Consider the following 15,320-nt stretch of genomic DNA (forward strand, 5'->3'; position numbering starts at 1 on the left):
TGTCTTGTCAGTTCCACCTCAATGAGCCGGTTATACTCCGGTCTTACTTTCCGCAACCTTCAACTCCTACGGAGCAGGCGCTTCATACACTTGATGTCAAACGCTGCCTTAAGTTTTATCTTTAAAGAACTGAGGACATTCGAAAAACTGACCAACTGCTTGTTACTTATGGCCAAGGCAGAGAAGGGTCTGCAATAACAAAAGCCACTATCGCAAGATGGATATCTGTGCGATCCAATTCTCTCATATCAAGGCCAACAAGCCTTTGAAAAGGATAGTAAACGCTCACTCTACCAGAGAGGTTGCAACTTCAACAGCCCTCTTCACAGGAGTAACATTGTAAATGATTTGCCGTGCTGCGACTAATATATATATATATATATATATATATATATATATTCACTGAAAAAACCATAGGTTTCACACACGTTATAGTTAGGAATTAGCATTTAAAAAACCTTGCAAATTCACTGAAAAAACCATAGGTTTCACACATGTTGTAGTTAGCTGGACATTTCACTCGTGAAAAACCATTGAAATTCCCCCGTTATAGTTAGTGCAGGCAACTATAACTCACGCGACCGCAATCCTCTGCTGATGACGTCAGATATTACATCACTGTATTTAGACACTTATTTACCCATGTCTTCTTCCATTAATTTTTAGCTATACATATATTACAAATATTTTTTTTTCAGAAAGACACATATGTCATCAGTGATGTAATATCTGACGTCATCAGCAGAGGATTGCGGTCGCGTGAGTTATAGTTGCCTGCACTAACTATAACGGGGGAATTTCAATGGTTTTTCACGAGTGAAATGTCCAGCTAACTATAACATGTGTGAAACCTATGGTTTTTTAAGTGAATTTGCAAGGTTTTTTAAATGCTAATTCCTAACTATAACGTGTGTGAAACCTATGGTTTTTTCAGTGAATTTGTACTGTTTTTTAAATGCTAAGTTATGTATTTATTTATTTTTTTTTTTTAAGGTTTTTCACCGTGCGCGTACCGTGCGCGCGCTGTGAGCGCACGATGCGCTTCGCGCACCACGCGCCCACGTTACGCAGTCCGTGGAATTTTTCCGTTTCTACCGTATGCGCACGCTACGCGTACTCCGCGATTTTTCGCCAAAAAAATTAAAGGAAATTTTGGCCCTTGGGGGTCCTTCTGGGACCCCCTGACAAAGGCTAGGGGGTCAGGAACTGTCCTCCATGCCCCCTTTTCACGTTCTCCACCTTTGTTTTTCACCCCCTCAGACTGTGAGAGACAAAATGGCGGCCGACACTTCCTGGTTTCGACCGATTTGAATGTTTACTAAGATCTAACAACCAATCAGAATCGCGCTCGCGCACGGCAGCGTGCACGTACGGTAAGTTTTACCGTACGCGCACGGAGCGCGCCTATAGATATATATATTGATTTAAATGCTATTTTCTCAGGAACTACTGAACAGATTTACACCAGACCTGCAAAAGGCACATCCCTGACCTGAGGACTACCTCTCTGCCAAATTTCAAGTAATTCTGTTCAGCCGTTCGGGCTGTAGCTTGGACTAAAGGTCCTATGGAAAAATGCATGGGGAAAACGCGTTTTGGGACCCCCCCTTTTTCTCAGCCCCCGCTTGACGAATCCCCCCGAGACTTTCAGGGAAGGAGCGGAGCGGAGCGCCCCACCTATTTTGAAAATTTCGCGAGGATTCGTCAATCGGCGCCAAAGTTATTCCAAATAGAATGTTGCGGATTTCCTATGGAAACACGGTCCTAACTATAACTATCTACTGGCGACCGCCAGTAGATAATATATATATATATATATATATATAAGTAAGATGTACCTTTGGTTACATTATGTTCCTATGTCTTTCTCTCGCTATAGCGATGTATATGGAGTTGTTTGTTACATAAGTAATGTTCTCTTCTTGTAACCTAAACTTTGGGTTCAATATGTGTTAAGGCTCCCAGCATCCTCAAGAGACAAACTGAAAAGTTGGATGGAACAGCTTACTATTCTGATTCAGGCATGTGAATCTATGAAAGATACCCCAATACTGGATAAGAAAATAAGTTGCCTGTAACTACGGTTATCCAGTATTGGTATCTTTCATAGATTCACATGCACTCACCCTCTCCCCGTAGAGGCTGTTTCTGTGTATATATCAAGACAATCACTTCTCACTTGTGCAGGGAAAATCTGAGGGAAACTGCCTCTGCTGGGAAGGTTCTAGAGGGTGCTAACAGCTGATTGGCTGCGTTCAGCTTTTGGTCCTTTTTTGAAAAAGGACATAGATAGGCTATATTAGCATGGCTCAGGGCCATTGTAGCTTATGGCATTTCTGGAATACTGCTTGTTTATTATACCATGGGACTCCCATCTGGACAACGGGGAATGATTCAAGCATGTGAATCTATGAAAGATACCAATACTGGATAACCGTAGTTACAGGTAAGTAACTTATTTTCTTATCCAGCTCATTGCTTCCATATGCATTGTAGCTGGTGAGATGGATATGCCACTTCCCCAGGGGCCCACATACGTCATGTTTTTTACTGCTTGTCTTGTTAGGGGAATCCCGACTAAACTCTGCTATTACAGGTGCTTGTCTCAGAATGTAAAGATGTAAACTGATACAACATGTTGGCATTGCATCTATTATTGATAAGACTTTCTCTTTCATAGCTTTCTTTCTGCTATGCTTCCCTCACCCAGTTGTTGCATTACTGGTCTCTCTTCTCAGCTGCACCTGGACCAGGAGGAATGTCAAATCTAATATGCATTCAAAGCTCACTCTGACAATGGGGGAGCCTTCTGATAAGATAAAAACTCCTCTATTTAAACCCTGCAGGACTTGTGGCCTAAAACATCTTTGCAGATAACCTGCATTTAGAATGTATTTTGTTGCTTTGCTTGTACCTTTAGGGACCCCAGGATTGGACATCTGTCAGCCTTCTTCAACCAAAATCTAAAGAGAGGAGGCTACTTTTTGGCATTGGACAGAGAAGGGCTCCCCTTACACATGGATCGAAAAAGGAGAATATTGATGTGCTATCTACTAAAGGATAAAGGGTTGAAAGTTTCTGAACTGATATGGCCTTTCTCTGTGGAAACAACCACAACATATCATACATTGGCTTCTTGGTGCCAGATTCTTCCAACAAGTACTATCCTCAGAATTCAAAGCTCCCGTGGAATGCCCTAGTACTCTTCTTCCTCCCTTACAAGACATACAGAGCAAGCGGAAATGGGTAAAGATGCCCCACACACTCACACATGCTGACTGAAATACTAGAGATGGCCATTGTGCTAACAAATGACAGATGTGATGGACCGTCATGAGGCGCTGCCTGTCAAAGGCAACGCAGTGATTACCTGGCAAGCTGGGAACATATGGATTCAGCAAAGGTGTCTTCAGCGTAGCCTGCAACTTCACTCTTGCCCTAGTATCAAAGCAGTAGTGCCTCACAACATGTGGGTGTCTTCCAATTTGCTGCCTTGTATAGCTTTGGAGAGATACGTTAATACCATGCCTAGCCACGCCGTGTCTCCTCCAGGCAAGGTCTTGTTCACCTTTCAAAAACATACCTTGACAATACATCTGGCTATGCCTTACTCTGAAATGGTTTGTCCTGTTGTTGAAAATGGCCGTAGGCTACAAAAGACATTATTTGCTGTGTAAAATATCTCTAAACCTTTTTAGCTTTATGAGTATTTTGATGCAATGAAAAAGGCAATGCTGCTTTTTGGCAGGCTATATACAGTGTTTTGCTGCGTTCCACCACAGCATAATGTTCTCATTTGATCTGCACTCTATGATTAGACACCGAGGCAGGCCCTTCTGTTAATACAGAAAGATAAAAATTAAATTAAAATAAAAAATACATCACAACAGAGAGTCGGACCGCAGAGGCCGAACACATTTTCACGTGCAAATCACAAATTGTCTGGAGCACACAACAAATACGAATAAGGAATGATGTACATGCATTTAGAAAAAGTAAATACATTGTTTTACTTTAAATGCAAAATGACACTTATAATGCACCACCACAAGTAGATAACATCAGACTTGACATACATAAAACGAGCCCAGATTAAAAATAAATGATTGTGATCATTGACTGATATTGTTGTGCACAAGAGGAGAAAGACACAGGTTATGAAATGTCTTGAAATTTTATAAGATTACCCAGCTAAGGAGTCACAGCAAAACTGGACAATGTTCCATAGATGCAGTAGGCATTACCGATACAGCACTTGTTTAATCCTGATCACTTCTTCAGGGTGATCAAGACGAATTTCAACCATAAGTTTGAAATAAAACATAGTAAATGATCAAGTTGAAATCTTTCCGACATCAAATAATGCATCAGTATCCTACCAAATCGGTCAGTTACCCGTCAGAAGATCCTAGTTAGAAATATAGTTTAGAATCAATTACCCCTCATCCAACAGATTTTTGGCAATGAGTGAGAGTAATAATATAATGCAAACGCTTGAAGATCTGTTCCCAGACCAGAGTATTGGTTTTCACAACATGTATTAAGCTAAGAAGTGCCGTGATCAAAAGAAACATCCATTCATCATGGAACAGAGTCCTGTGCCATCCACTCCAATCTGGTGTTCTGACCCCAAAGACGCTTCATATCCGAGTTTCATCTTGCACCTTTTCACAATCCCAGGATACCTTGTCATTCTTCCACGAAAACAGTAAAGAGTTAGTGGAAAAAGCTCTGAAAAATTACAAGTAAATGGAGGGTGAAGAACTAGGGGACTGGGCAGAATTTTCTTTAATGCTATTATGCGAACACACGAACCTGTGAATGTCCCAGGGTGAAAAGTCAGGGAACTGAAATCTGCTACCGTCATGGGCAGAAACCTTGGGTCTGTCTTAATACTGGCTTGCCCTGTAGAATGTTATGAATGACTGCAGGAGAAAGTATCAACTATTTCCTCCTCAATGGCAGGAGAGTAGTTCAGAAGTATATGAGTCCATGGCATGAAACTGGAGTTATATAGCTTCAATTTGTTTCCCACCTTGCAAGCAGGAGGACGGTAGGATAGGTCGGTCTAGGGCATGCTTTAACCTGCACAGGTTGTTGCACCTTCCTGCAGTATCTGCACCTCTTGAGCATAATTTATTTGGGTTTATGTTAGGTCTGGGCTGTCTAATTTAGGTGGAAGTGGGTCCATGTCAGATTTTAAGGCTATTAGTTGCATGTAAATGTATTTTATGTGAATATATTTTTTGCAAACATCGCTACAACCTTCATAAACGTGTTGTAGCTTTGTGAACTGCAAAAATATTATAGAAGAACTCATGTATTTGGAATTAATATTTTAAGAAGTTCATTGAAAATTCTGTTTAGCTTTTCCTTTTTATATTCAGAATTACAATGACTGTGTGGCTATATGCATAATCTGAGTACGCTTGTTTGAAACTTTTATCTGTAATTCCTTATAGATGTGGTCTTTCTAACCCTCTCCTCGCCTCTAGGACACCATTAAACTCAACACACATGGGTTATGTAATCCAGGGTTATGTCACTTTTTGTCTCCTATAAACCTTAATGTTAATATTTATATAGAAATAACCTTTGTTTTCTAATGCAGGGATTTTGAAAAACCGTCTTCAGTATCCACCCACTCTGCAAGGCTTGTCATCTATGGGCCGGATGACTAATGAGTTATCGTGGTACAAGACTTCCACGCTCGGTCACAGAGCAGTTCCTGCAGCCTCATATGGCAGGATGTATTCAGGGGCTGGGAGCCTCTCTCAACCAACCAGCCGGTACTCATCCCGTGAGCAGCTTGACATGCTGATGAGAAGACAGATGTCCAAGGAACAGATCAGTCGGAATAACTCCAGAGAACTTCTTGAAACAGTACCCAGCAGGCACGGGTCCAGGGAGCATTTGGACTCCATACCAACTAGACATGGGTCAAGGGAGCAGCTTAACAGTATTCCAAGCAGGCATGGCTCTAGAGAACATTTAGAAAGTATACCAAGCAGGCATGGCTCTAGAGAAAATCTTGAAATGTCTAGTATCGTAAATGATAAAATGAATTCACTATCAAGGAGGCAGGGTTCCAGAGACCATTTTGATTCTCTGCAGAGCCGATATGGATCAAAAGAACACATAGACTGTGGTCAAGCCAGAGAGGTGCCCAGAGAATGGTCAAATAATTTGCCAAACCAGCAAATATCTAGAGACCGAATGGACACTTCACCAAATCAACAGACTTCTAGAGAACCAACAGACCTGCTTTCAAGAAGACAGCCTTCAAGAGATCAACTAGCATCTGTTAGGCAAAATTCAAGAGAGCAGCTGGATTTTTTGTCTAGAAGATCTAATTCCAGAGAACATCTGGATACAGTGCCTAGTACTCTTCCATCAAGAGAAAATCTGGACCAACTGTTGCAGCGGCAGCCATCTAGAGAAAATCTAGAACTTCTCCCCAGACGACTTCCCTCTAGAGACAATTTTGAAACTCTTTCTAAAAGACACCCTTCTAGAGAAAACCTAGAAGCTATTTCCAGTCGACATCCGTCAACTGAGCAACTAGATATCCTTTCATCTATCCTTGCCTCATTTAATTCCTCAGTACTTTCCTCTGTGCAGTCGTCCACTACTCCTTCTGCCCCACAGACTACGACCACCCCCTCTGCAGTGCAGAACTCAACTCCCTCCGTGCTGTGTCCCTCAACACCCCATTCTGCCACGTCACACAGCATCTCCGAATTGTCTCCAGACTCAGAGTAAGTATAGAATGCATCTCTAAATTGTCCCCAGACTCTGAGTAAGTACTGAATAACTACCCAGCATTATTTGCCGATTTGCACAATGAATGCTAGAATGCCCTAAATCCAGTGAAATCATGGCTAGTTTACTTATTATAAAATGCATTTATTTTATATGTTTTATCTTTATCCAATGGAAATGCCATGTCTGTTTATTGAAAAACTTGGTAAGCCTGTAGTTTGCCCACATTGTATAGCAGGTTGTCTTGAAAACTCAGGGTATCTCTCGAGCTACTTCTCAACAGAGAGTTCTTCTGCCTTCTCCATCTATTGTTGAGCATAGATAAACTATGGGTAATGTAGTAACTCTGTTTGGTCAATGAACATTAAAACAGGGCTCAACCAGCATAAGCAAGAAAGTCTGTACTTCTAAGCTATCCCACATTTTATAACTACAAAAAACAAGTGTCTTGGTGATACTGCAATGATGAGGGAATGCTGTCTTAACTGTAACTACTTTGAAATATCAAACCAGATGTTATGTTTTTTAACAGAGTGCCTTATCTCTTTGCACTATTTCCAACGCAATTGTCTTTTATACCCATACACCCGCTACTCCATCTGTTGCTCCTCCAATCTGGACATTCCACAATTACCCTTACCTTTAACATCTATCCCTCCTTCCTCCAGCAACCTGAAATAGGCTACTGGAGCTTGATCCTAGTTAACATGATGGTTCTAGGTCCATGACTAAGCTCTGTTTGCCCCTACATTTTTTGCCTCCACTGAAATTGCTTGTCTTTGGTTGTCCCTTAGGTCGTTTGTTCATACATTCATTATTTTTGTGAGCTTAAGGAGGTTTTACCTTCTTTAACCCGGCCATTTGTGCCATATGGTTGTTCGCAGTAGACATAACATTCATATCAGTCACAGCTTACTAGCCTTACTGGGTTAGTGGAGATGTCTCCTACAGAAAAGTGGGGTGTGTATGCATTTTATATTCAAGTTATTTGCTGTGTGCTTGTCTTCTAAGTGGATGATCGAGGGAAGTGTAGCCAGACTGTTTGTATTACTGTTTACAGTGTCACTGATAATTTCATGTGTATGGCCAAGTGGATAAGTCTATTGTACCATTTTCCTTATAGTGAATTTAATTAGAGAATACAAAGACAGTGCACTAATTTCCTTTTTTCTAATACAGAGTTGTGAGAAGTGAGGGGCAATCCTGAAGCACCACACATGTTTGTGCAAAGAAAGCAAGTGTTTGCGATCTTCTGCTGGGACAGTTGCCAACAGTGGTCTTGGGTCCTCAGGCTCGTAGACTTGAATTAAAATCCAAAGGATTCAGGCTCACAAAACAAACTAGGCATTGGCTACATTCAGTGCAACGCTTGTTGAGCTGACCATGGAAGGGAATAGGTCTTGGCAACTTCCGCTAGCAACAAACCCCGCAGTTCCGACCTCTGACCTGGAAATAAATGCCCAGAGGTGCGATCTGAAGACTGCTGCAACAAACTGCTGAGGCTGGTCTCGCCGACAGAGTACATATCCACAACTGAAGCTTCCTTAGTGAAACGCTCAACAGAGCTGGGAGGGAACACAATCCGAGCAAACTTTTTTATACATTTTGTATCTTTGTAATCAGAGATAAAAGATTTCTATCATTATTTTTACCAAGTTTGTGTCAATATCATGGTGACGCCAATACTGTTAAGTGGAAAAGCAAGGTCATGTGATCGGAAGTAACAGGAGACGGGCCGACAAGGGAGGGGTGCAAATGGGAACATTTTCTATGCTTTTTCAATGATCAATGAGCATACAGGTCGCGTTATTGTTCACTTTCAAAGATGCAGTGTGCCATGTGCCGAGTTACATTCTGCTTTCTCTACCTGTGTTTTGTCTCATTGTGTGTTTTGGAATGGTATATTCTTGGCAAGACACTTTGTCTGTGAGACGAGTGTTGAGAGTCTTCTTAAGATACAGTCATGATGTTTCTAAAGGTATTACTATTGGGCACAAGTACTATAGCCTTGTTCTGGATCATCCAGAGAGGGCTTTATCATAGTTACAGTTTTTTCAAGGAGCCATTCATTGTAGTTCCTGTTCTTGTTTTTATAATACTAATATTATCATACCATGTATCAGACATAGGCTTATCAACCCCTGCTTTTTATAGACTGAACACTGGTCCTTTATTTAATAAACATACCACAGAGGGTTCTGGACCGCAGCACTTGCCCAGCAACTATCTATATACATGTTACAAGAAATGGTGTTCAGAATCGCATGTCGCCATTCCTTGTGCAGCCTAAAGTTCAGGGGTCACATTTATGTTGTAATTGTGTGTAGCATTTACAGGTCACAGACATCCCTGAACTGTACGACATGCAAAGGCGTTGACTTGTGAGTCCCTAACTTCCCTTATGCATGTGGTTATGGCTTCTTATAACTACATTCCCTGATGACTGTGTTGTTCAACTTTCTCTAATGACAAGGGCTTTAGTGGGCATCACTTCTAATTAAAAATCAAATAACAAACACATATGTTTTTTACTCATTTACACTTACTAATGATGGATATTATTAACCTATGTTCATTTGTTGGACAGTGTACCTGCACACCTGGCGTTCAGCCTCTACCTCTTCTCTCTGTTGGCTTCTTCACCTGGGGAATGTTGCTATTAGAAGGTAACAGTTCCACGGGTGGAGGTGGTGCCATTACATTTATTTATGCTCAGCCAGTCACATGGACCCAAACATGCACTTAAAACCTGTTTAGTTGGCATGAATAAAGGGGTAAAAGCCATGTTTCTGTGAGGGGCTGCTGCACCCAGTCACTTGTGCTGTGTGATAGCATACATTAAAACGAGGAAATTTGGGATCAGATAACTATAGATTCAGGTTCCTATTGATATGCCAGAAACAGATTGTTTTTTAAAAAGGGCATAAAAGGGTTCAAATGCAAAAAGAAAAGTAATACAATCCTTCATTTAAAAATAGTAACATTGCCTCACAAGATATACAGTAACTGCAACCCCGGAATTGCACACATACGGTGAGAGGAAATAACACATTTAAGTGGGTCAGATAGCATGAATTGTTTATATGTTTCTCAATATGATCAGCATTATTGTGAGGCAATACGAGGCAGTGTGCCTTAGGCTTTCCACCTCCAAGGGAGCGCTGCATTTTTGCTAAAATGCATTACATATGGTTCTGTTGCTAAGGAGCAGCAAAATGTAATTTTGTCTAGGGCATTCGTTGTACCAATCCTGTTTCAGACCCTAACATTAGGTTAGGGGAATCCATATGTGTCCTCAGAAATGCAGAAATAACACTACAAGTAAACTAAAATGGAATACACCATGTGCCAAGTACTTCTTCTGATCAAATGCATTTTTCAACAAACATACCTCTAAAACTAAACTGTTAGTGTCAATGCTGTTGTTTAGCCTTAATCCCTCTTACAGTATTCATCAGCAGCGTGTTTTAACTATCCTGAGTGCGCTTGGCAATGCAAAAATAACCTTACTTGTTATTTCTCCCAAGGGTCACCTGAACATCCTTAATTTTGATGCTGATTTCTGCGAAGGAGTCCTTTGACTGATTTAGGCATAGTGATGGCAGTTTCCAACTTAAAACAACCCCCTTGTTATAAAATATTGCCTTTTAAAATATTGTGTAACCTCATTGGAAATCAGAAGTGATGAAGTGCCCACTTTTTACCAATCTGCCTCCAGTGAAGATTTGAGTATTGACACCTCTCTAGTATATACAGCATAGAACTGTGGGCACATTCCACTACAAAAAAACAGTGAACTCATTTGTGCCCAGTACACTTTAAAGATTCTTATATCATGCACCCACAAAAAGAGAATTTGATAAGAAGATTTTTTAACAGGTGAGATTAGGTAAGAAAAATGTAGTCATACTTTAGGCCACAAACATTTTACGTCTGTGATATACCAAATGAGGATGTAGTAACATTGACAATTGTTGTTTTGTATTATGTCTCTTTTACAACCGAGAAACATCCTTTATGCTGTATTTTATTCTGTGTATTACAGCTGACAATTCCAAATAATTGAAAAATAATTTACATTCTTCACAGAGCTTAAATGGGATTGATTCTGTCTTGATTTATGTTTTCTGTACATTTGAACTTCAAACCTTCCTTATTGTTCACCACTGACAAATAATTTAGTACTGGACAGTGATACCAAAAAATATTAGACAGTGTCTCCTAAAACAAAGACTCCTCAATGTGTAATAGTATAGTAATGACTATAGTAAATTTACCATCATTTATAGATATTCTTCTGGATGTGTCAGTTGTATAATTCATGGCAGAAGATACTGATGGTTGAACAAACAGTATTTATTAGTAAGGTGAAAAACAATGAGCACCAAACAATCCTTGGAAAGTTCTGGAAAGATGTTGTGAATGTTATAAGGTACAAATAGGCCAAGTGTCAAAGTATACCTTCAGACCCAGTGCATGCACACACACTAGCAGAATCTATCCAGCTATCAGATTGCTCTATGTATAACCTGTTTCTACAAAATGTTGCAGTATGCTCACTAAAGCCCTAGGTATTAATCTTCAGTAAACATGTTGCGTGCCCGTCATGACCCAGAAGCAGCAAATATATTTAGACCACATTGGTAAAAATAGATGCTCCCCATACATGGTTGTATGGAAATTATATCGAATCTAAATCATTCTTTACCTATCATTATATAGTACTTTCTATTACTAGTTCTTTTATGGACAAGCTGGACAAACACCCCACGTCAAAGGCTTGTGTAAAATCACATCATTTCTACAGGATGGGTTCATAAAGGTTCCTCCACTGGCTACTTGTTATATGTGTCAAGCCCTGCAAATTGATTTATTTTCCAATTCTTTCTAGAAACAGTTTTCCTGGCGACACCTTCACTGTTTGTGTACAAAACTCTCACAATTGTGAATTAATTAATGCTTCAAATACGTATGTGACTGCATCAGTAACATCTGTGAGTGAAATGTAAATTGCTACATTAACGTCTACATTTAAGAGTAGTTTTAATATGAGGCATTTTAATGTTAATTACACATTTTGCCAATTCCAATGTAAGGCACATTAGAAATGAATGTATTTTTCCACTTGTCTGTTAAATAATAGAGGTAAAAAAGATGGTGGGATAATATACTTACTTACGAGGATACCTCAACCTTTCGGCCTTGATTATCTAAAAAGATGTGTTGAATACCAGGTACATTTTAATGTACAGCTGACCCAGAATGAAACTGGGTGAGAAGTGTCAAACTTGGAGTCTACAATGGGCAACATGTTTACAACATTGACTTTTTTTCAGCATAGCAAAATATTTGACTGTAAAGATATCACTGTTTACTTGTAAAATGCAAACCATGAAAAATATTATTGGTGCCAATTTTAAAATGCTGACATTTATGTTTGATATTCCAAGAGTTATGTTTTAAGCTCCACAATTCTTTATGAAAATGCAATTGTTAACATACTTTTTCCATTTTGTATATAGAAATTGACTAATATCTACTGTTTTTCATATTGATGTAATTGTTTATTTATTTTCATGATATGATTAATTTGCACACAGATTTGTTATGTGATTTGATAGATGCCACTGCAACGTATCAAAAGTATTTTTTATTTATTTTTTATATACTTTTTATACATTATTTGTTTTTAAAGTTTATCTTGTTTATAATTATTTTATTATTTAACTGACAAAATGCTGCTTTAATGAATTGAGGGTTTTGTCTTTTTTACTTTCGATTTTGTTTAACCAATAGTACAGATGGTGTGTTGGCAGATGGCATTTGGATGCAAAGGGTATTATTGACTGGAGCTGGTTTTACAGCTGCAAAAGTAAATTTAAACGCATTCATTTTCTTAAGGCAGCAGGGCTTATCTGGAAAAATGTGTTGTCAACTTAAAAAGTGTCTGAATCAAATAGTTTACAAACAGTTTACAAACATCTTTCTAGATGTTTCTAGATTTTTTTAATGCCCTATTATGTTTTCTAAACAACACATGGATATTTTGTAGACACTTATCCATTATACAGTGTTGTTAATGGCTCACTCTCTCTTTAGATAAGACATGGTTTAACAGAAAGAAATAACTGTCCTCAAATTCAATACAAATGACATATCGCTTGATCAATGAAACAGTTTTCAAGTCCACAAGAAAACCATGTTTTAGTTGCTACCAAAATGAGTTTGGTCTAATATCTGGAAAAATTGAAACAGCGTTAAACTTGTCTCTAAAATAAGTAGTAATGTTATATCTAAGTTTTAATGCAAATTTAATATTTTTATTTGAAATTGATATTTCTGAAATTATGCCTACTGAGTTATTCCTTCCATTGACATTTTGTACAAGAGTTAATGTTGTGTTAAATGCTCAATACCGCTTATGTATAAACACAACATTAATATAGCTCGAGAGATGCCTCAGCTATAATGTGTATGGGTAAAATTAAAAAGTGTTCATGTTTAACTCCAAAAAGCTGTATAAATGGAAAATCCAGATAATAACAAACCGAAACGTTATCATTTTTTGGGGATGAATCCTACTTTTTAAAATATCACATTGCAGTGAGCGTGATATCTGAAAAATATGAGGCCAAAACAATATTACCATTTTGGTTGTGTGTTAAAGTATTCTTCAGTACAATAAACAGAATTCCACGTACAACTGAAACAACAAACTCACTAACAAATTTGTGATTAATGTCTTTGCTGAAATCAGTTGAATGCATAAGTACATTTACTGTGTCTATATTGTCTTACATATATTATATTATATGTAATATATCTAATGTATTATATACATTGCTTTCATTTTCAGAACTAACAGCATCATTATATCGCTGACGTGTTGAATTCATACAGTGTAAACGCTTGACTTTTTAGGACAAACTCATCTTTTGCTTCAAATAGTTTATTTTCATTTTGCTATCCCAAGCTGTATAAATGTGGTTTCTGTTTCATAATTCAGAATCTCCTAATCCTACCTGTAGCCCATACTGTCACAGGTTGATTTTGTATTTTTTCCTGTTGTCATATCAAGGCTTTTTTCACAAATTACTCAGCCATTCAATATGAGGGGCTTTTTTATCTACTTCACATCAATATTTTGTCACTTCAAAAAGTATTATCTAACCTCAACTGAATGGCCTGTTAAATGTGAATATTAAAATACAGCAATTTTACAATCCTAACAATAAGCTCAGTCAGGTAGATTGCTCACTCCTATGCTCCAAAAGTAATGAAAGCAAGTTTCAACCTTTGGTGAATCCTGCCCAAGTCTAAACTTGATCAATGACAAAGTTTGTCCTAAAACACGGGCCATGTTGCACACGTTACAATTTGTGTTTTGTTGAAAAGTCTAAAGCCCTGCTCTTTACAGTTCAGTGCTAGCCTTATTCTTTTGATACACATAACTGCCAAACGTTGGACCACTGAATTTTTTTATTTTTTTTTAACAAATGTGCCAAAAAGGATAGAAGAAGAAATATGATGGACCAAATGATGTAAACCTAAGAGTGAGTCATACCCATAACAAATGCACCAGTATGTTTTGCTTTCCCCATTGTTTCCAGTTTCGTACAGCTGATATGATAACTAAGATGGGGAAATTATTGATATTTAGTACATCTGCCCCTACTAGTTTGTTTGCATGACTTTACTGGGGACTGACATTTTCGATGAATGTTCACTTGACACTGACAGCACTGACTCGAAGTTCAGAATGTACCTAGAAGTGGGAAGCAGAGGGCTCGGGCCTCTGCCTTGCCTTGAGGATTTAGTTAGTTTATCAGTCTGCGGAGGGATGATTGTAGTACTGTGGGATAGAGTATGTAGACAACATTTATGTTCTTCATTTTAATTTGGTAAAAGGAGTTCCTTTCCTCTCCATGTAAAATTGTACAATGAACGCACCAGATTTGACAATAAAATTCTAGAAAAACTTTCAGGTTTTTTTTCTCATTTGTCATGTTTTTGAATTTAACTTTCTGAAAAATATATGTAATACTGATTCTATTTTAATTGATTAGACTGACTTATTAAACCAGATTTAAATAGCATGCAGGTCTCAAATTAAATTGACCAATGGGCTATACAATAAGTAAATGATATGAATTTTTATAAAGGATGGTTAAGATAGGTTCGGTTATAGACTAAGTTTAAGAATATGCCACAGAATGGGTACCAGAACTCCTCAAAGGCTGTTACTACCTAGGTTCGCAAATCTTTATTTACAATTTTATAGTGAAGCATTTAAAAATGGAGGGCTGCGATAATTGTTATTAAATTTGGAAACACATTTTTATATTCACTATGATTCTAGGATCTTATAAGGAACATTAAGAATGTTTCCAAAGCCATGATAAAGAACTGGAATTATGTATGTTTTATCACCTGATTCTCTTTTAAATAGCATTTACACTACACTCCTTAAAATCATATCTATTATGGTCATCAATATAATATCGGAGCTCTTGGCACAGGAGCAAACTGGTTCTTCTGGGGCATATATTGGCAGTCAA

At 38.3% G+C, this 15,320-nt stretch overlaps 1 protein-coding gene across 1 annotated transcript in view; it reads left to right on the forward strand.

Annotated features, from left to right (window-relative positions):
- CELSR3 (cadherin EGF LAG seven-pass G-type receptor 3) overlaps positions 1-14,716 on the forward strand; it is a 790,626-nt gene extending 775,910 nt beyond the window's left edge. The window contains exons 34-35 of the mRNA XM_085624365.1: positions 5,612-6,758; positions 7,942-14,716. Coding sequence (XP_085480491.1) covers positions 5,612-6,758; positions 7,942-7,969 — 1,175 coding nt within the window. The 3' untranslated portion in view covers positions 7,970-14,716. The remainder of the gene's footprint in view (positions 1-5,611; positions 6,759-7,941) is intronic.
- Positions 14,717-15,320: the final 604 nt, after the last annotated feature.

This window comes from Triturus cristatus, chromosome 9, assembly GCF_964204655.1.
Source record: "Triturus cristatus chromosome 9, aTriCri1.1, whole genome shotgun sequence".
Lineage (NCBI taxonomy): Eukaryota > Metazoa > Chordata > Amphibia > Caudata > Salamandridae > Triturus > Triturus cristatus.